This window comes from Coregonus clupeaformis, chromosome 17, assembly GCF_020615455.1.
Source record: "Coregonus clupeaformis isolate EN_2021a chromosome 17, ASM2061545v1, whole genome shotgun sequence".
NCBI lineage: Eukaryota > Metazoa > Chordata > Actinopteri > Salmoniformes > Salmonidae > Coregonus > Coregonus clupeaformis.
Window position 1 is genome coordinate 12,853,209 of NC_059208.1, and position 22,417 is coordinate 12,875,625.

The 22,417-nt window shown below is 42.7% G+C and overlaps 1 protein-coding gene and 1 long non-coding RNA gene across 3 annotated transcripts; one reads left to right on the forward strand and one right to left on the reverse strand.

Annotated features, from left to right (window-relative positions):
• Window positions 1-1,259: 1,259 nt before the first annotated feature.
• Window positions 1,260-4,733, reverse strand: LOC121537116 (POU domain, class 3, transcription factor 1). The gene has a single exon (XM_041844894.2). The coding sequence runs from the start codon at window positions 4,670-4,672 to the stop codon at window positions 3,542-3,544; it is 1,131 nt and encodes a 376-aa protein (XP_041700828.2). The 5' UTR covers window positions 4,673-4,733; the 3' UTR covers window positions 1,260-3,541.
• Window positions 4,734-6,464: 1,731 nt separating this feature from the next.
• Window positions 6,465-16,974, forward strand: LOC121536347. 2 transcript variants are annotated; one of them, XR_006661925.1, is made up of 4 exons: window positions 6,465-6,729; window positions 10,243-10,435; window positions 11,387-11,522; window positions 16,670-16,974. It is a non-coding gene; the product is annotated as an uncharacterized LOC121536347 (long non-coding RNA). The 2 variants fall into 2 exon arrangements; XR_005994860.2 differs by lacking the exon at window positions 16,670-16,974 and having other exon boundaries at window positions 11,387-11,559.
• Window positions 16,975-22,417: the final 5,443 nt, after the last annotated feature.

The window sequence follows — 22,417 nt, forward strand, 5'->3', positions numbered from 1 at the left end:
CATGTAAATGATCCTACTCGGTTTTATTGAAGGCTATAATTAATTTTTCAATCCATTGTATTTGTTTTTGAGATGCATTGTTAACAATTGGTTAGGATTGGGCTAAAGTAAAACAGGCTTAGTGTAATGTAGAATAAATCACAGAAGACGTGAATCGACATTTCTTATTGTGCTAATGTCAAATTTGGACACCACAGATGTACAGTATCTTGACTAAGATCTAGAGCTATAACTGAACAGATAGGCTAAACATCATAACAATACTTCGCGCTAAATTCATATAGTTTGATGTTAAATGTTTCCTCGAACTTTTGACTAACTCAGAAATATTGGATCAGTTTGACTGTTATTACAGTCAATTGTTGTTGACTTCTCTGTAATTTGCGCCATTGAAACTGGTGAGATGCAATGAAATTGGCGAATGAGTTGCAATATTAGGCCTACATTTACTGAATCAGAACGGCTTGTCATCTAACATTTCCCCCGTAGCCGAATGTCCACCCACATGTTGTTTTCTTCCCAGAAAGCAAAGCTGCGTCATCTTTATCTGTTAAATATGAATATCAAAAGATAATACAAACTAATTGTGTGTCCAGATTGATAATTATTCTTACATGGCTATCGGTAGGCCTACGTTCGCTGTAGCCTATAGCGCCACATAGCCTACTGTGCGTGTTGTGATGGAGCTGGTGTGTTTGTGTGATCCAAATGGTAGCTAGCCTATTTCTTTGCATTTTGATCTAATTCAACATAGCCTATTACAGCCCATTTAATAACATCGGCGAGATGTTTAAAACGAAAAACATATTTGTATTATAGCCTACACTTATTCTGAACACTTGGAGAGGTGTATGTGGCCTTGGACTGTACTTCATAGGCCTACTTAATATTCTAATGACCCATAATTTGGTCATGATTAGTATGATTATAGACACTCAGAAATCCCTCGCAGGCACTTTATTAGTTCTCAAAGCAGAAGTTTAAGATACAAGACACGGTGTGTATTTATTTTAGGACATATTTTACAAGTACCTCAACACTGTAGGCTGTTAGTTTTAAATAAGATTACAATCGGCATGTTGGTGCGCACCAAGAGCAAGTATGATACATTGCTGCTATGTAGCTTACTATTATTTACCTGGCAATACATTGTTATTACCATATCACATTATTAACTAATAATAATAATAATAATAATAATAATAATAATAATAATAATAATAATAATAATGGGTACATCAGTCAGTAAATAGACACTATTTTCGTAATAATATTGCACAATTTAATACTGCGATTACACAAAGATGTGAACAACGTCAGGGATTGTGTGGACTTGATGCGGATATGAATGCCTGAGGTAAACATACTGTTGTGTCTATTCCCTTTAAAACAGCACATGTACACAGCGTCTGATTTAAATGAATCCCAATTACATAACGGAATACTGGTTTAAACTGAACACATGTTGTAGTCAACGCTTTCTGACGGCTTAAATCAGAGTGGTTAAGCACAACACACTATCTTAGTGCATTGCATTTTTGTTTACAACATACATTTGTATCTTTTTTTTTCTCATCTGGTGGTTTCACAATAGTTAGCAACAAAGGAAAACTGTTTGGTTCCTTAATGAAGACAAAATACCTTTTCTTGTATATACGTTTTATGTAAGTAATAAAATATTACTAAAACATAAACAGGAGAAATGTGACTTTGCTGTCTACATTTAGCAATCAACATACAACCAATGAAGTAAACAAAACATATTGAAATCCACTGCAACATAACCATTAACAGAGCCAAACAAAAAGCTCCAAACACATTTAGGAAATAAATATATATATAAATGGTCAGATTCATAAATGAAATCATATTAAAATATCTTCTTGGAATTAGTACGTGTACAAAACTGCCCGAAAAACAAAACAAACAAAAAAATGTATCTCAGGACAAATACATGTTTACATATTCGACATATTTACACATTGGAAATAATCATGGCAACATTTTCTTTCAAATCTTTTTTTGAAGAAAGTTGTTTCCCGCTGTATCGAATAGCACTGTCTGCAGTATGTTTGTACTATAGGCTACTGTCTATCAGAATGTACCAGACCCTTGAGAAATGACACACAACGCACGAGTAGGCTAGTTAATCCGTTTTTCCTTTCTTCTCCATATCAGAAAAAAATACATATATCTAAAACAGGTCCCTTCATCACTTTTCATTAGATAATTTTCTGAATTTCTCCGTATATAGTGGTTATAATACAATAATAGGAATGGTATAAATTAATGGGGTGTAGCATAGGCTACCTTTCAAATCAATATAGAAGGTACAGAATTCGAGTTCTACTTTTTATTATGATATAAAGAATGAGAACAGCGTGACACTTCGACCTGGGGCACTGAAGTTACCTGAGAATATCACTTTCATTTCGTATTAAACCAATCTCTTTCTAAAGGTGTGGTTGGAATAGCTTGGCAGTTAGCAATGCAAGTTGCTGACAGCGCCCTGGAGTGATTTAAGAACCTGTAAACATGAAAATAGTGAGTAAAGGCCTACCTCAAAACAAATCCTGAAAACAAAACGAATATAAAATTGCAATGATAATTTCAACGAAAGAATAAGTGCTCCATACAAAAGGAAAATAATAATCCAAATAAATACCAAAAACCGACAAGAAACACGTGTTTCATACAGTAATAATCAATATTGCCCTTTTTAGCGTCTGTTGCTATCTGCAAATTTCGACGTAGTCAGCTACAAAGCATACATTTTTTAAGGCTGCCAGAAGTGAGCTGTCCTGTTGCATTCGTCAATTTTGAAATGCATCTGACATTTAAGTGTGGGGATTTTTGTCATCAACGGGTGCCATAATTTCCATCATCTTTTCACAAACTTCTCTGGCCAGATGACGTAGTGTCAACAGTAGGAGTAAGGGAGGCGTTTTTGATGAGTTACAGTACACTAATCAAATGAGAGAAACAATAAAAACAGTATTCAGAACAGAAGAGACACTGAAGTTAAAATATTCCAAACAAATCAAACATCACAATTAATAGAACAAAGATAAAGAATAAGCTAATAATTAGAAATATTGGTTAATCGGTTTTAAGCCTGAAAAGCAAAATGTTCATTGTGTGTGTCTCCTTTGTTGATAATTTTCAGGCAACTGTGGTGAGCGCCATCAGTTCAAGACACCACTTGCAACATTGAATCGTTTCCCTTTGAACAGCCACGAAACATCGAATTTACTTTATCGCCTCCATAGAATTTAGGTAAATAAAGATATTTGTTTCATTTAAAATGCGCACGAAATCAATTCAGTAATAGTGTATGTTTTTCTTTTCAACCATTTTCCATTCTACCTATTTGTTGTTGTAACACAAGCTCCGGTTACTGTGACAAAACTCATCTGTCTGTCCAACTTTGCCATGTCTCTGTTCTCTCTCAGTAAAACAAAATGAAATACTGTAAACTCCATAGTCCTTTCCCTTTTTTTTCTTGTTTCCCCCGAAATTGTAGGATTGTTCATGAAAACAGTCACTGCACAGGACTCTGTAATGTGTGGTGAAGAGGGGGGGTCTCCGCTTGAGAATATACGTCCTCCATATTCGGATGAGGGACCCCTATCGGCGTCATTCTTTTCTCTTTTTGTCTTCTGTTGCAAAACCAAACACGGACAACCTCTTTTTCCAATTGAAGAGAGCCGGCTAAACTGGTGATTTCATGGGCGGAGGGCTTGGGGCATTTTAAGAAATGATTTTCCAGCGCCCCTTTCACCCCAACTTCAATCGAGGTCCTCTTCTTTCGTTTCCTGCCCTGCGCAGCAATCTTGTCCAAATTGGTGGGACTGCCGGTGTTTGAGTCTGTCTCCTCCAGCCACTTGTTTAGCAGTGGCTTAAGTTTGCACATGTTCTTGAAGCTGAGCTGCAGTGCCTCGAACCTGCAGATAGTGGTCTGAGAAAAGACATTTCCGTACAGGGTGCCCAAAGCCAAGCCCACGTCCGCCTGTGTAAAGCCCAGTTTGATCCTTCGCTGCTTGAACTGCTTGGCGAACTGCTCCAGGTCGTCGGAGCTGGGCGCATCCTCATCTGAGTGGTCCTGGTGGTGGCTGAACGCCTGCTGGGGGGACTCCATCTGGTTGTCATGGCTACCTGTTTCGTCGTGGAGCGGGTCCCGCATGCCATGGTGCAGAGAGGCGGGCTGGGGACTCAGCATGGCGTTGAGGTTCGTGTATCCCGGCTGCGAGTAGACTAGCGACTGGTGCCCGTTGGAGGCAGGGGACAGGGGGGACAAGTGGTGCGTCGTGGTCGGCGCCCACGAGCCATGGTGGCTACTCTGCGTCTGCTGGTGCACCAGGTGAGATCTATGGTGGAAGCCGCTGCTCAGGTCCTCTCGGCTCGCCTGAACGCTGGCTTTGTTGTGCTCCTGTTGCCCGATATGGGTACCGCTGGTCCAGTCGGAGTTGGAGGTGGGCAGCCACTGGTGGTGCGTCAGGCTCATCGGATGTCCCGTGTTGGTCGCCGCTAGCCCTTGCAAGTACTCGTGGTGCATCATTTTCTGCACCTCTCTGTAGGTCGTCCCCTGGTGCATCCTGTCCGAATCCGGATGCATGAGCGGGTTGGACGGTAAGGAGTTATTCCGCGGAATATACTGAGCTGTTGTAGCCATGGCTCCGACTTCGAAAACTGACGAGTACTTCGGAGGTCTGGAGGCTTTAGAGCTAAAAACGCAACAACCTGCTCTGGGAGGTCTTGGGGAAGAGCTAAGACACGCCTCCTCTTCGCTGGTATTGGCTCCTTACCGATTCAAGCCCACCAGAGGCATTGCCTACGTTGCTGAGCGCATTTGACGCACATAACGAATAGGGCTCTGTTTCACATATACTATATAGAAACATGTTAATTCTATATATTACATTTATATTTTAGGCTTTTGGTAACTTTACAGTCTCCGAATATGACCTAGGTTTCTGTTATCCCTCTCTCGTGGACTGCTTGTTTGCATGTCGCGGGCGCTCATATCCCAGTTACTCCCAATTGGTCGCCCCTTTCTCATTTTTTCATCCATCCTCTCTCTCCAAGCCAGGGCGGAGAGGGTTGGAAAACAGTAGGAAATGATTGGGTTTCGTTGGGTTCTTTCGGCTTGTTTTGCAAATAACCACGTGGGGGAGTACGGGGATCTTTTTGATGGGGTGACAAAATCCCCCCTCCACCTTGATATCCTTTTAGGCAGTGATGACTAACTGGAGCGCTCCCTATTTAAGTAGATTAGTATTCTTATAGTGTGGTGTTCCAGAATTACAATCACCCACAAAAAGAGATGCATGTAAATAAGCACTGTGTGATGTAGATATTTCTATGAATATGGTGAGAACGTGTGACAAATCTCAATGTGTTTCCTTTAATAATAAAGGCTACCCTTTAATCATTTATCCCAATTGTTTATAGCATTTCCAATGTTACCCACTTAGAAAAAAAGGTGTTGGATAGAACCATAAAGGGTTATATTACTTGCTTCATATATGGCACCCCTAAAGGTTCTATATAGAACCCTTTTGTAGGGTTCTTTGATCAGAACACCAGGGGTTCTTCTTCACTGAACCAAAATTGGTTCCACATAGGGTTCAATATGAAACCAATTTCGGTTCTGTATAGAACCTTAAGGGTGCCATATATGAAGCAAGCATAGAACACTTTTTGGTTCTATCCAACACCTTTTTTTCTAAGAGTGTATGATCTCTTCATCAACACTTATCATTCGGCTTCTCTCTTCCTCTTTCTCTTTCTTTCTTGCTCTCTCTCTCTCTCTCTCTCTCTCTCTCTCTCTCTCTCTCTCTCTCTCTCTCTCTCTCACACACACACACACACGTGCATTTATACTTTTGTCATTGGACAGGGCTTTGGAAAATTGTAACATGAATCTGCTAATTTTAGGATTATGCAAAATTAATAAGGGCATAGATAATAATGTGTTTAAGGATTCAAATTGTGGCTATAAGTGTAACTGCAAGTCGCTCTGAATAAGAGCGTATGCCAAACGACTAAAATGTCTAAACTGTATAAGAGTACTACTATAAGAGTACCTTCTTAAAAAGTGATGGTTGTCAAATAAAATTATCTCCAAATATCACGTTAAATTTTACCACTCGTGAAAATGTGGACCTATATGCAAAGCTCATGAAAAGCAAAAGGTATTTTATACAATTTTCTCTCGAAGCATTTTACTAAACAGCAACTTAGAGAGAAAATCCTGTGTTTATCCCTCCTGGCTTCTTCCACACTCCTCTCCCGGTTGATCTGATTATTTTTCCCTTCACGTTTTGTCCCAATAGCAAATTACCAATTCTATGAATTGCAAAGCAGCCTCGGAGACGCTGAGGGGTAGAGAGGGGGAGATGCGAAGATTGAAAGGGATCTTTGCAAACACAATCACGTTCTTAAATGGAAATGCGGGGCTTTAAACAAATCTTACATCTCTCCCGTTCCAGTCGCCTAAAACTCCGCAATCAGGCGCATGTTCCACTCCTAAAACCGAAGCTTTTTGGAAGCTTTTTCAGGCATCACTCTTTATTTTAATTATTTACCTGAATGCATTTTTTTTTTATCTCACGCGCGTGTTTATGTTGTTCTCTTCTCTCACATGCAGTGCTCTCTGTTTGTAGGCTACAGTGGGACGCACTGTAATATTTATTCAATTTCATCCCTGGACTAGAGCACGATTTAACGGTAAGTTTGCTCTCTTTTCTGCTGCGTGTGTCCTTGCTTCACTCTGGCACGACACGACAGTGAAGAATATAGTGCGTGGATAAGATGTTCTTGGGGTCACAGGTGCTCGTCATCATCTCTTGAAAGGCGTGGTTTTGCCCAACCAACCTTTATATATTTATTTTGGATTGACTAAGGGGAGACAATTCCCAAGAGTTGGTCAGGTGTAATTTAGAAATCATTAAAAAGTTACAGAGGAACTTCTGGAATTTTAATTTAATAATGTACAAAATATTCAGTGAAATATTTTAGGATGTATTCAAATAGAAGGATGCAACATTAGTTGTTATCGAAATGTCTATTTTCATCAATAACATAATAATACCAGTGTTATAGGCTACAGCTCAGTGACTGATTAATATGTCAAATAAAGCCATTATCATTGTTTGCTACCTTGAATTTGATAATTTACCAAATAACAGGTAGGCCTAATAAACAAATCTAATTGGCTTGTAAACACAACCTCTTCAAACTATTCAATATGCAAATAATGTAAATATCAAAACGCGTTGTGTGTTGCTTTGATACATTCAGTATCCTAATACAACATTTCTACTTGAGTAAAATAGTTTATATTAATCTGAATATCACTTGATCTGCCAAGGGCCTTTGCATGTTCATTTTTAAGATGTGAAGTCAAGGCCGAACAGTTTGTAAGGACTTTTAAGATCCCTGAACCCTTGGAGACCACTCTGTCGGGTTGTGACTGCTGCCGGAGAGTCAGTTCCATGCCTCAGTTAATGAAGATGCGTTACCATTCAGTCATTCTCGTCTCCAAGTCTATAAAAAGTAATTTCTGCCGGGGAAGCGGTGCTGCCGGGGAAGCCACAGACACACAGACCAACTCTTGTGCTTTGCAAGCCAGCTCGAGGAACTGTGGAAAAAAAGATCCAGATGCTCGCCCCTCTCTTTGTAAAGAATATGGCCTTGTGTGGAACTAGGTGAATTTTTGCTAAGACGCACGAGGTTGCTATGGAAAGAGCGTTGAAAGGGATGACACGCATCTTACTGCTGATGAATGATATGCGGTACAGGAAAAGGCAAAAAAAAAAAAAGGTCACGATATGATGAATTCATATGGGGTTGCAGTAGCTGGCTAGTGAGTATGAGGCATGGTGATGCGAGTTGAGGAAGCCCGGGTGACCCTGTCCCAAAATAATAGTCTCCATTTTCAACAGTCTGCCTTGTGTCACATTGAACCCTTTCTAAACATCCTACCCGACCCCTTTTCTTGCACGGCTCTTTTTTATAGTCCGGTCACGTCCAAGTGCACTAGCCTATGCAGAAATGTGCACACATCTAGTATTCATTGAGGTTGGCTAACTCTATGGTGAAGCAATGGACTTATGCTATAGCCTATTTGGCCTATGAACATTTAGAAAAATAAGATAGACAATCTATCTGTATAAAATAGGATGCAAGTGCATGTGTATCTTGGCAGTAGGCTGTAGCATTTCGTTTCTGCACTGTCTACAATAAATTCACCATAATGATTTCCAATTACGCGTGCGTTCATGAAGTACAACAATGTCGTCGTGTGATGTTTTGTGCCCACTGGACTTGTATCAGGTCTTTCAAAAAATATATTTCCCTTATAGTACGCCTCGCGCTTGCTACCAGTCACGTGTTAAAGCCTCACGTGGGACCTCCTCGATTTGAATAGAATTATAACCTGGACGCGCCTCAACCAACAGCCACCCGGTCCACTCTTAATTTAGCCTAACCATGTTCCTAGAAGGCAATTCAGAAAGATTAAACAACAAATAACATCAGTATTCAAATACCTGAAATCAATAGGCCTATCCCCACAACATAACAGTCTAAAATTGGCGTTTATAATATAAAATTATATTTGTACAATTATAGTATTAAAAAGTGGTTCTCAATATTCAAGTTTTAAAAAAAAGACTCGTGTAAAAACGTTATTGACTAAAATTACAAATGCAAACAAGGAGGTTGAGGCCTAATTCTGTTTTAAAATAGGCATTAAATAGAGTTGCAGGGATTGTCTTTTTAATAGGCTAATAAACTCTTTAGGATAACAGTCACATATCAATTTGAATGCACCTTCAACAACTGTCATCCAGTGCCTAGAATTACATGCCTAGCCTACTGTAGGTTTGAATCTATTTCTAAAGGTCAAAGTCAAATATGTGTATTTTCTCTATGCATGCCTGCCCATTAATTAAAAAAAGAAATATTTCAAATCTCAGAGGTTGAACAAAAGTATTTTATATTCCTCCAAACAATTAAGCCTAGAAACTGGTGCTTTCTGAAAGCCATTTCACTAAAATACCTTTCTCAAACTCAGATGGAGCATGATGATTTTAAGTTCCTAAAATTAGGCACATTGTATGCTAGACATCTCCCTGCATAGTCCCAGAAAGGAAACACATATTAGACTGCACTGTATTTTATGTTAAACACAACTTTATTCCACTTTCAGAGGGTCATTCAATCGACCGTTGCACCTGCTACCTCTATATTTGAATTAAAAAAAATCAGAATAGGCCTATTATTCACAAACTTCCACAATTCAGATAATTGTACTTTCCCCCACTTTCAGTCTTTCTTTTTTGATAGACATGCGTAATAGGCACTAACTACACGATCGCAATAGCCCATTTGCCTAGTGCGTAAAGGACCAACGTCCTATGCTTTTCAGGTAACTTTTTTCCCTTTCCTTTTTGGCTAATGAACTCGGCGCTTCTGCCAGCATCCCCCTGAGAATGCGAGGGGAACGTTCTCTTGTGGTAAAATGTGCGAGATTTCTCCCTATTTCTTATACTAATTAGGCGGGGGTCTGAACACGATATGGGATGAATATTCATGAAAAGGCACCAGCGCGCAATTAGTCGTGGAGAGAGTTCCTAACTTCAATCCCCGATCAGCACCGCGCGCAACAGAATGGGGTACCGGTCCCCCTACTCCGGATGCGTCTGTGGTGCCCAGCCAACCACTCTTTGAACAGTCTATTTGTGTCCGTTCCTTGCCTGTCGTTCATGTTTTAAAGCTGCCAGCACCAAAATGTCCCGCTTGCCCACTTAATGCCACTTCCAAAAAGGGAATGACAAATAAAACACAACAACCTGGCGCCAGTATTAAAGTATTTACATTTTTTATAAAGCTGTTTTGGAAAATTTTATTTTGTATACTTTGGTGGTCAAAGTTTAGAATATAATTTCTCACTTTATGCCTAAAATGAAATGATTGATTTATCTCATACTACAACAGTAGTAAAAGATAACAGTAAAATTATCAAGTTAAAATTATCAGATGGTCAGAGATAACCGGACATCCTTTCTTTGCACAGGTGCCCATGTCTCTTACCAAACATTAGGACATCAAAGTATTAGAATACACGCAATGGATTATAGGAACAAGAGAACACACACACACCAACACTAATCAATAACACAATTAAAGCCAATATACAATTCACTATATCAGGACCACATTTCACTTTACTTTCAGAGTTCCATACCTTCCATCTAGCTCCGTGACAGGCTTTAAAGCATCAGGCTTGGCATCCATCCCCTAAGCCCCTTCTCAGCTCCTGTCTACCTGTCTGCTGGGGTGTTGGTGCCTGGGATTCAACCATCAGCCCTAACCTGTGTGGCTTCCTGTCCATCCACAGAGGGACCCAATCCTCTACTTTGAATTCAAGGTGATCCTTATCCTCTTCCCCCTCCTGGACGTGTATGCCTTTGCCTCTTGGTTTGCCTCTCGCTTCCATAAAGATGTGTTTATGTATGTATGTATGTGCGGAGGGGAACATAGGGAGGTTTTAGAAGGTTGGTCGAGATAAGCAGTGGAATTTGTGGCTGTGTGAATATGGATGGGGTCCCTGCTCTCTTAGAGTCAGACTGATAGAGAGGTAAACAGCTTGTGGGCTGGAGGGGTGAGATGCATGCACCTGAATACATTTGGGCAGCATTGCCATCGCTTCTTCTCTTTCTCACTGTATCCCTCTCTCTTTTCTCTGCTCTCTCTCCTCCTGCAAAGGTCTATCAAATTATAGTTATTTCGTTCTTTTCATGGGATATGGTTGTGTTGTGCTTTGGATTTCGAAATCTCCTGGAGTTGGAAAGGTGTTCCATTATTATCAATATGCTGAGTACAGTAGTGTTTTGTTATTCTTTTAACTAGTTTTGCTCAGCTTTATGTGCTGATGTTGCTTTATCACACGTTGTGGTGTTAAAGGAAAGGCCTAGTTGGTTAGATCCCAAAGACACTGTTCATTACTTATTTTGTTTCAGCTCTGATCAGCATCATTCTACACCACTCTTCATTTTTGTGTATCTTCATCATCGTCATCGTCATCGTCTTCTTCTTCTTCTTCTTCTTCTTCTTCTTCTTCTTCTTCTTCTTCTTCTTCTTCTTCTTCTTCTTCTTCTTCTTCTTCTTCTTCTTCTTCTTCTTCTTCTTCTTCTTCTTCTTCTTCTTCTTCTTCTTCTTCTTCTTCTTCTTCTTCTTCTTCTTCTTCTTCACCCCTTTCCTCTCTTTTCTCCTCTATCTCTCGTCCCCTTTGTTTTAATGATTAGGAGAAGCATTAATATGATCATCACAGAGCCGGTGCTGACTTTCTCTTCTCTCCTCTCCTCTTCTCTCCTGACAGGGGCCTGAAGACAACACAGCCTCACGCAGGCTCAGCTACATGAAGGTCACGACCCCAACAAGACACACCACACCCCGCCACCCGGTGGGCTGAGTTGTCACGTCATACACGCGCGCGTGTGTGTAAGCCTCAGGAGGTTGGTGGCACCTTAATTGGGGAGGACGGGCTCGTGGTAATGGCTGGAGCGGAGTGGGTGGAATGGTATCAAATACATCAAACACATGGTTTTCATGTGTTTGATGCCATTCCATTTACTCCATTCCAGCCATTATTATGAGCCATTCTCCCCTCAGCAGCCTCCACTGGTGTAAGCATGTTGCCCCCCACCGAATGTCCACCGAATGTCTCCCCCTCAGCCCACCCATCCTTCCCATCTACCTATCCACCCTTTCATCCTCTGTCTCTTTTCTTCATACTGGACCAGAATATGAACGAGTAAAGTTGGCCTCGCGGAGAGAGCGTCCACGATAACTGAAGTAAAATAATAGATAGATTCACTTCTGGTTGAAGGTCGTACTTTATGACAAATTACCTTAATTAAAGGGATAGTTTTCTGTGTTGTTTTCTCCACTCACCTGGAAAACGATCCCTTTAAAAATGTACATACTGTAGATTTTAATAAGAGGACACATATGGATTATCTTGAGTACACAACTTAAAATATATTTTTCTATATTAGGAGGATTGTGTCTCCGTTGAAATTGAGAGGATATTTGGTTTGCGTACTCCCAAAAACTGAATTTGAAAAACCTCTCAGTTTAGAAGAGTTTAGTGAGTGTTGAGGAAAACGTTTAGAAAAAACAGGGTCTGTAAAGGTTCTGTAACTCAATAAGATATGGCTGAAATATTTTCCATTTGACTATTGCATAGTTTTTTGTCAGTAACATCAATTGATACTATTCACTTTGGAAGAAAACAAGTTGAATATTATGATAGTGTACACAGCTACTTCAGTATCAGGCAGGGATTCTAGGTATTGCGTACATGAGTGAGACCATAGAATTAGAATGACCTGCAGTTATTTTTCTTTTGGTTTATTAGTTATTCTCTTTCTATAATCCTGTAATCAGATTTATCCTTGTGTACCATTATAGAGGGATATTATTTAAGCTGGAAGTCTTTGCCCTACAGCCCCTTGAGTGCCATCTCAATAAATGTTCAAGTAGTAGATTTAAAATGTTTAGACAGATAGGCTTACTCTCTTGATCCCATTTTGCTTTTACTTTAAGAAATAATATGCTTAAAAAGATGCATAAATAAAAACCGGGATAACGAACCGACAACATGCAGTATATCAAACCCATTCAGAAAGTTAAGGCAGACTTCTTACAATACGTAATTCCCAGCATGTTGAGAGAGAGAGAGAGAGAGAGAGAGAGAGAGAGAGAGAGAGAGAGAGAGAGAGAGAGAGAGAGAGAGAGAGAGAGAGAGAGAGAGAGAGAGAGAGAGAGAGAGAGAGAGAGAGAGAGAGAGAGAGAGAGAGAGAGAGAAAAAGAGAGACCTTATTTGATCCAGCAGACTTTTCTCTGGGGCGTAGAGTGATCAGTCCTGCCCCTCCGGTTACTCCCCTGGTTCTGGCACAAAAACAGACAACTCCAGCCTTGCACACACACACACACACACACACACACACACACACACACACACACACACACACACACACACACACACACACACACACACACACACACACACACGCACACGCACACGTACACGCACACACACACACACACACACATTACTGCGCACTCACCAGATAACTTAGCTAGCTACAGTCATAGGCCCACTGGAAAGTTATTAATGAGCTGTTTAATTTTAATTAGATAGTAATTCATGTTAATGCTTGCTTAATGGAGCCAAATAATTCCCCTCGGTCACTTGGGGTCTTTATGCTTCGTTTAACGGCCCCCGCAGTTATTCTCCCTTTTGCTTTTATATTAGATTTCAAGTCTTTCTAGAGAATGGGATTATACAATGAATATGGGAATCATATGGAGCAATTGAAGCGTGTGTATGTGTATGTGTGTGAGCACATTCATTTGTGTAAGTGTGTGTCCTTGCATATGCTAGTGTGTTGGTGTGTGTGTGTGTGTGCATTTTCATTTGTGTGTATGTGTGTGTCGGAGCTAGTAGGTGGCTCTCATTTCTAAATGCACCACCCACTACAGTAAATGAATTAAGTCCAGAAAAACAAAAGGTCAAGCTAAGTAATGAGCGCACACTGGGGTCGAAACCTCTCAGGTGGAAGTGCAGCCAGCAGTACATCTACATACGCCGACAAAATAGTACCGGGGTCGCAACCTGAGCATGAGGGTATGGTAAAAGGTGCAAACCTCTAGTTGTGTGCTCAGGCTGTTGTAGTTGGTGTGTTTTCACACCTAGAGGGTTAAAACAATGTTAATATAGGAGTTAGTGTAGGAGGGACCAAATGTTCGTGCCCTTACCAAACAAGGGGTCATGGCTAAGGCACTGACCAGCCTGTCTCTCTGCTGTCTGGCCTGTGTGCGTGCCGGGGCTGCGCTGGGGCCGCATCAAGGCACTAAGCCAGCCGGCTGAATTGAGTTAGTGGCTACAGACGGCTTTTAATTGTTGATTGACCAGTCTGAGTGCTGCCTGTGCCGGGGTCACTTAACATAGCACAGGGGGAGGTCCCTAGGCCCCAGCTGCAATTTCAGCCCCACACAACCGAGAGAGAGAGAGAGAGAGAGAGAGAGAGAGAGAGAGAGAGAGAGAGAGAGAGAGAGAGAGAGAGAGAGAGAGAGAGGAGAGAGAGAGAGAGAGAGAGAGAGAGAGAGAGAGAGAGAGAGGAGAGAGAGAGAGAGAGAGAGAGAGAGAGAGAGAGAGAGAGAGAGACAGAGAGAGAGAGAGAGAGAGAGAGAGGGGGCGGAACAAGATGGAGGGACTGACGGAGGGAGGAGGAGAGGAGAGTTTAGAGAGAGGGTTAGGTATTTACTTGTTTGTTTGATCAATACATTGATTAATTAAGGGGTTATTACACAAAAATAATACACATGGGCTGATGGGTCCCACATAGAAGCACATCAGTTATAGAAGCTCATGTCAAAGCTCAAGTATGTTGAGCCTACCCCATACAACAAATCCATATTCTTTGATCCGTTTGACAATTACAAATTTGACTTTGTATTCGTTCCATTTTTCCCAGCTCACGCTCTACTTCTCCTTCATCCTCTCCCTGTTCTCCCCCCTCTCCTCTCCTCCCTTCCTTTAATTTGGCACAGGGGCACCAAAGCCCACTCTTGCTGTTTAAGCGGGGGTGCGCTCCCTCGCCCCTTTCGCCCCTTTCCCTCACAGCAGGTGCGCGTCCTTCCCTAACATTTGTTATCTCTAATCCTGCAGGTTTCGAGCACAAAAAGAGCGTAGTAAAGTCTCTCACCACCCTAATCCCTCCATCCCTCCACTCATGTTTTGATGGTGTTTCTTCTCTCTTCATTTTTTGGGGAGGGGGTGAGAGACACTCCACTCCTCTGATTACTACACAGTTTTATCTATCTGGGAGCTCCTTGGAAATTCAGAATCGTGGGTGCTTCGTCTGTTTAGCTCCCCGGTACCGACTTTCCCTTTTTGCCCCCTCTACCCGTATCATTTACAGTCATTTTCTGGCAATTAAAAGGGAGAATTGCTGCAGGTATTTGGCCCGCAGTGCTACGCTACATCACTGATGAATAATTCTTTAGCCCACAAACTGGAAAGCTATCCTTTCTTTCATGTGGGGTTTTGTTGATTTACCATTAAAACTTGCTCTGCGGTGGGCTTTGCTGTGGAGGGTTGCTCTGTGGTTTGGTTTGTGATGGAGGGGGAGAAATGAAAAATGAAGTGTACATATGCTTCATGTCAGTTTTTGAAAGTCTAAATTTGGTAGTGTGTTGACTCATTTTACATTTCTGTGCATCTTGAAGGTTTAAATTAATATATACTCTGCATTATTTTTGCAAAAACATTGTACTCAGACTATATGTTACTAATTCATCTTAATTCATCTTAATTCATTCATTGATTCATATAGCTATTACTGCTTTATTATCATGATTACTTATGAGTGATTTGTCATCACACACACAGACACAGATCTATCACATAATCACACGCACACAAACACGCATGTATGCACACACACACTGCCCCCTCCCTCTCTCTCTCTCTCTCTCTCTCTCTCTCTCTCTCTCTCTCTCTCTCTCTCTCTCTCTCTCTCTCTCTCTCTCTCTCTCTCTCTCTCTCTCTCTCTCTCTCTCCCTCTCCCTCACACTGGCCCTCACTGACTGTTAGAGTTGATCACCGTCACCCAGCGCTCCCTACATCTGCGATGAGTAGTGCGCTGATCAGCTGATGGCACACACACGCACGCACACACGCACGCACACACACACACACACACACACACACACACACACACACACACACACACACACACACACACACACACACACACACACACACACACACACACACACACACACACACACACACACACACACACACACACACACACACACACACACACACACAGTCACTCACTGCCAGGGGACATTACAGACTGACACCTCAAAATAAGTGTTTACTGTGTGTGTGTGTGTGTGTGTGTGTGTGTGTGTGTGAGTGTGTGTCAATGTGTGCTGCTAAACACTCACTGGAAATGCATCCAAAGGCTCTTCACTATGCTGTAGCATTTTGAATTATATAGCCTAATGCTGCTTCATTGAACTCCGTTAATGAACTACTCATTTGAATTGACAATGTGTTACAGTAATATCATGTTGTATATCATATCATAATATCATTGTAATGCATTATTTAAATCTGTGTAATGACTATGCAAAGCATCCAAATAAAGAAATACAGTTAAAAAAAATTGCTTAACCCGTCACACTAGAATTTTTAATTAGTCAAATTTCTTGTATTTATCAAAATGTTCAAAGGGATGTTCAAACCAAAGATTGCATTTTAAATACTATGCTCTCTCTCTCTCTCTCTCTCTCTCTCTCTCTCTCTCTCTCTCTCTCTCTCTCTCTCTCTCTCTCTCTCTCTCTCTCTCTCTCTCTCTCTCTCTCTCTCTCTCTACTCTCACACACACACACACACACACACACACACACACACACACACACACACACACACACACACACACACACACACACACACACACACACACACACACACACACACACACACACACACACACACACACACACACACACACACACACACACACACACACACACACACACACACACACACACACACACACACACACATTGTACAATACAGACTGGTGGTGGGTTTTATCCAGCTGCCTAAGAGGAGGAACAGGAGGAAGAAGAGGAGGGTGATGGAGCGGTTAGGGGGGTGGAAGGTAAATCCTAAATCCTAGAATCCTAGCAGCGCGCCCATCTCAGAGACCCGAGGGTGCCCGTGTTTGAGTGACAGCTCTCCTTTCAGTGTCGCTGTGGGACGGGGGAGGGATTAAGGCTGTCTCCCCCTGAAGGGCCATTGTGGCTCAGCGTCTCCCAGCTGCTTCTGCACCCCTCCACAGCTTTCACTCTCTGGGACGACAGGGAGACAGGGAAAGGAGGCGTGGGTGTGTGTCGGGTGGAGGTGGGGGGCATGGGCACAACTGGCACCCTTCTGTATTTTATGTATTTTATCTACAATATTTTGTTGCGTAGGTGTGTGTGTGTTTGTGCAATTGTTTGTGCATGTGTGTGTGTGTCATTTCATGTGTGTCTGGACAATATGGATAATATTTTATTGCGTAGGAAAATCACACAGAGAGAAATAACCGCAATACTCAAAAGTTGTTTCTGCTGTCTCGTCATCTGTTGGTTTTATAAGGACAATTTTATGTAATCTGAGGTGAAACATAATGCTGTATGGATTACCATATAGACTTGCAGTTTTACATTGCACTTACATGTTTTGCATACTTTTCAGGGAAAGAACATCACACAAGTTCTCGCACCGCACAGTACGGTCACACACACACCCACACTGTGTCCCCCCCCCCTCCCCCCACAACTCTGCTCCCCCCTACCACGTCACGTGTACGTGACAGATGCTTATACAACATACAGTTTGATCAACAAGCTATGGGATAGGTGACACAGCAATAAAAACCCAGGTGTGCTCTCTGGTGAGATGCCTCCAGCCCCACACACACCCAGTTAAGGCCTGTAAGGTCTACAGGCTCTCGATCACATACGTCTGCTCTCCCTCATCCTCCAAACCCTCTAACCTCGTCAGCTTGTGATTAATAGTACTCGTTTGACTGGTTTGAGTTCTTCTTCAAACAGAGCAAAGTCTTATACTAATGGAGCTTCACCCCTTTGAACTGGATTCATGTTCCCACAGCTACTTTCTGTCACATTTGCCCCAGATCCCACGATTCATCATCCCACGATTCACCGTTTTGATGAGTCATCAGCATTTTGATACGATTTATTTTGTGATATTAAACCAAGAAACAAGACATAAGGTGTACAGAAAATGTTATTTGTTGTTTTCAAGTCGAATAAAGAAAACAAAGAAGCAAAAAATTATTGGTCTCCAATATTGCCTGAATGTACCCAGTCAGTTAGCGGGTTTGAGCAAGGCACAAAATCGCAAATCTTAATCACATAATGAGGAGTTATTTGAGATGCAAGGTGATTAGGAGATCAGTGATTCCATATTTTCTGATTGCAATTTAGGGCTCTATTCAATCAGATCCGTTTTAGCCGGCATCAGCATAGCGGTTGTTTTGTCGGAGGTGGAACTGCGTTAGAGCTGTCAAATCCACAAGCGGCTCCTGGCATTATACCTAATGCGGACATTGTTATTGGCTGCACAGAGTCACATTAAGAGAAATCCCATGCAGCCTTGTTTACAAGTTTGAATACTGGAATGTGAGATGTTATCTACACCTCGATTAGGCTGACATAAATCCTCTTTATTTTGTTTAATGATTTAACATTTTTTCGTCATTATTTCTAAATAGCCTACACTTTCTTGTTCTGAACTTCTAACGCCAGTGGGATGGGTGTGGCTTCGTCACAATGATCAAAGAGCAGCTGCTCACCGATTTGACACCTCCAACGCAGTTACACCTCCAACACTGCCAAAACATCAGCTATGCGAGTGTAGGCTAACAGCGGTTAACGATTGATCTGATTGAATCTAGGCCTAAGTGAGTCTCAAACACTCACAGTGTGTGGTGTGTGTGGCCTTTGTGACCCCTGTGTTTGCGCATAGGGTTTCCCTTGCCTCCCAGCAGGGTGGTGGTTGCAGGGGTGCTGGGAGGGCCCCCTCTGGGCTGTGTGGCCCCCAGCATGGTGCAGGGAGGGTGGCATGGCAGGCTGGGATGGCATAGCTGCAGTGTGGCAAGGAACAGAATCTCTGCCATGGTAGCAGGATGCCAGAGGCCTCATAGGGTTGTGCTGAGACCAGCCAAGGCAGTTATACAGCAGCAGTCGTCTGCTACATAGAAATAGCATCTTTAGAATGTTCATGTCCGCCATATTGAGTGTACCCATGATACAGTCATATTGTCATGGTCTGAAAGGCTTTGACCGTTCTAGTCATTCTAATTCTATTGTCTGCTAGCCCTTTTAGCCCTGCACAGCCAGGGAATGCAGAAGCCTCGTGGAGATCTGGACTTAAACACTGTTTATCATCCAGAGCAGAGTTTATATTGGTGCAAAACCATCTTTGGCGGTGCAGATCAACAGATATTACATTAAAGCATATTCACAAATGTATATGTGCACAGATGCACACACACACACACACACACACACACACACACACACACACACACACACACACACACACACACACACACACACACACACACACACACACACACACACACACACACACACACACACACACACACACGTAGGCCCAGACGTTTTGCCTTTGTAATCCTTCAACATGAGAGTAAGTCCTTGGGAGTAGAACCTTGAACTGTAATGTGTGTGTGTGAGGGGTGCACTGTTGCCCCCCTCCTCTCCCTCCCTGTCCCCATCACCCAAACGGAGAGGAGTGGAGGAGTGGAATGCTCTCTCTCTCTCCTCTCAGTCTGATGAAAGAAGCTCTGTGATCACTTCGACAACAAAGAGCCAGGCCGCTCATGTTTGGACGAGCTTCCCCTTTCTTATCTTCTTCCTCCTCCTCCGTCTCCTCTTCTTACCCCCCTCTGATCTCTCTCTCCTCCATCTCTATCTCTCCCTGCCTGATGCCACTCACTGGCAGCGCGGCAGCTCCCATTCTTCGTGAGGGCCCCGCGATACAATCAGGGGCCGGAATTAAACATCAGAACGTGTCCTTGTCGGGAGGCACCCGGGATGGCACACTTTGATGTCGCCACGGGAATTTGAAATTCATATGTTGTCACACTTCATTTTATTCCTCTCCTCCCGCTAGTTCTTTCTCTCGCTGCGTTTTCTCCACTGCCGTCATGTACTATTCAGTCTGAACCGGGAGGAGGAAGGCATTGTAAAAGTGTTCAAAGTTCGAACCACTTCCCTTTCTTTCATATTTCATGTTTTTACATGATGAGATGGGAGGGGAGACATAATGAATCATTTAATTTCCTTTTGATTGGAGGTAGATTGGGGGTCCTGGGGGATGCGTGGGTTAGGCAGGAGGTGACAGGGGATGAGGATGGGGGGTGTAGGAGACTTTGATGGCACTTCAGAACCCTGCGCCAAGTCTAAGCGTTCTAACAGGGAAAGGGAAAGTGACTGCCACACACACACACACACACACACACACACACACACACACACACACACATGCAGAAAGCAGGGAGATAGGAAGGTGGGAAGGGAACTGGGCACACACACTCAAAGCCACGTGCACACGCATGCATGCACGCACGGACACACACACACACACACACACACACACACACACACACACACACACACACACACACACACACACACACACACACACACACACACACACACACACACACACACACACACACACACACACAGTACACACATCCAGGGTCTACTACTTTATCAAACCCTTCAAAATGACCGACGTGACGCCGTTAGTAATCCTATTAACGTTACACATCAAACGTTACCCCGCAATGTGAACGCCTGTGTCTAAACAACACAACGCTCATTGTAGCTGATCTGAAGGAATTCCCTTCCTTGTTTCGAGAAGTGAGGGAGCATAATTAGGCTTGAATCAAGGCAATTAATAATCAGTGAGCTGATGGGTTTAGATGTGCTTTCTAGTGTTTCTGCGTGGACCTCGAGGAAAATCAAGGGACACAATGTTGAGCCTCGATAGCCTCCCAAGACAGTTACAAATGGGCATGGAGGTGGGGTGGGGATTTGTGGCGGGGTTGGGAGGATGGAGGGGTAGAGGGACTTGGTGGGCGTTGGTCCCCCTTGTCCTGAGTACCCCTGCTCCATCATTAATCTCTCCTGGTGAGCCCCTCTCTCCCCCTCTCTCCCCCTCTCTATCCCTTTCTCTCTCCCCCTCTCGGCCCACTCCCTAAGGTGATGCCAACACACCTCCCCTCACTCTACCCTACCCCCACCCAACCCAAAACACCCTCCCCTTTCCACTCCTCTCCCCATTACTACCCCCAGAAAATCACTCCTCCTTGCCTCTATCTCCCTCTCTTTCTCTCTCTTTCCCTCTCTCTTCCTCTCTCTCTCTTTGTGACGAATGGGTTTTAATAAAACTTGACAGAGCGATGAAATTAAAAGTGCATCCCATGGCCTGCTATAGCTCCAGCCCTCTCATTGACATATTTAAAACAGGGTCCCTATTTCAGCACGCAGCCACTGTCTTACATCATTGGGCATCAGTAATATTATTGTAATCCACCTCCTCCTCATCATCATCATCATCGGCGGGGCTTGTGTTGTCATGGTTGATGTCGAAACCACCGTTACAACTAGCATTTGCATGCAGCAACAATACAGCCTTACAGCGCCCATGTTACCAACGTCCTTGTGCCAATGCCGATCCCAATAAAATCAGCTTCCGTCGACCCTATTAGCAGATATTACGCCCATCTCCCATGTTACCTCATTCCGCTATAGAGGATAATGATAAAGGGAGTCATAATGGAAACAAAAGGAGCCGCCTGTGTGCTCGTCTTTTCCGAGGGAAAGCACCCATAAGGAGTAACCGACAGAGAGTACTTACCCACGCCTCCCGACTTCTCGCTCTACGTTAGAAAGCATTGTTTTGGTGGATTATGGGGGGGTTTACGTAGTAGGACTTAATCCCCCCTCCTAATTTCGAATCACTCCTGATTCCTGCGGGATGCACGGGGGAGTGTTGGGGGGGAAAGGGGGGCTTCCCCAAACTCTTCTTGGGTAGTGGAGTGGGATGAGAATAAGGAGAGTAGGATATATTTTTTAACAAAGGAGATATGATACAATTGGTGGGACATGGCACTATTGGCAGGGGAAAGGGTAACAGCTGACAGCAGGATGGTGAGTTGTCATATTCACCTGAATAACCTCAGGGAATGTTCTCAAACCAGCCCAGTGGTGCCTTAATGTACTAGATGCTTCCTGGAAGCTTAAAATGTTATTATTTGACGTAAAACAAAGACTCTTTCTTGTTTCAAATTCGTCACTGTAAAGCTGAAGGTTTTAAATTAATACTTTTAATAAAAGTGTTGAGAGTCACAGGCTACAACAGTGTTTCTTAATTCTGGTCCTGGGGATCCAAAGAGGTACACATTTTTGTTTTTACACCAGAACTACACACCTGATTCAACTAATCAAACAATGAGAATAGAAGGGTTCAGAACTTTTGTGAAACGTTATAGTACAGTTGAAGAATATATGGCAAATAGAAATCCAATATGGATGGTGTTAAGAGATAGATGGGAGGGGTTGAATGGAGCTGAAGGTTGGGACTAATAACAACTAATAACAACAAAATAACTAATGTAAAACATACTGTGTCCATAATAAGTATATAAGTTATAGGTTGAGAACCTTTGTGAAAGAGCACAGTTTGAAATATATGGCATATAGAAGCAAACCGGATGGA

Bases quoted from the DNA above. Each gene is read 5' to 3' on its own strand.
- LOC121537116 (XM_041844894.2), bottom strand. From the start codon at position 4,672: ATGGCTACAACAGCTCAGTATATTCCGCGGAATAACTCCTTACCGTCC.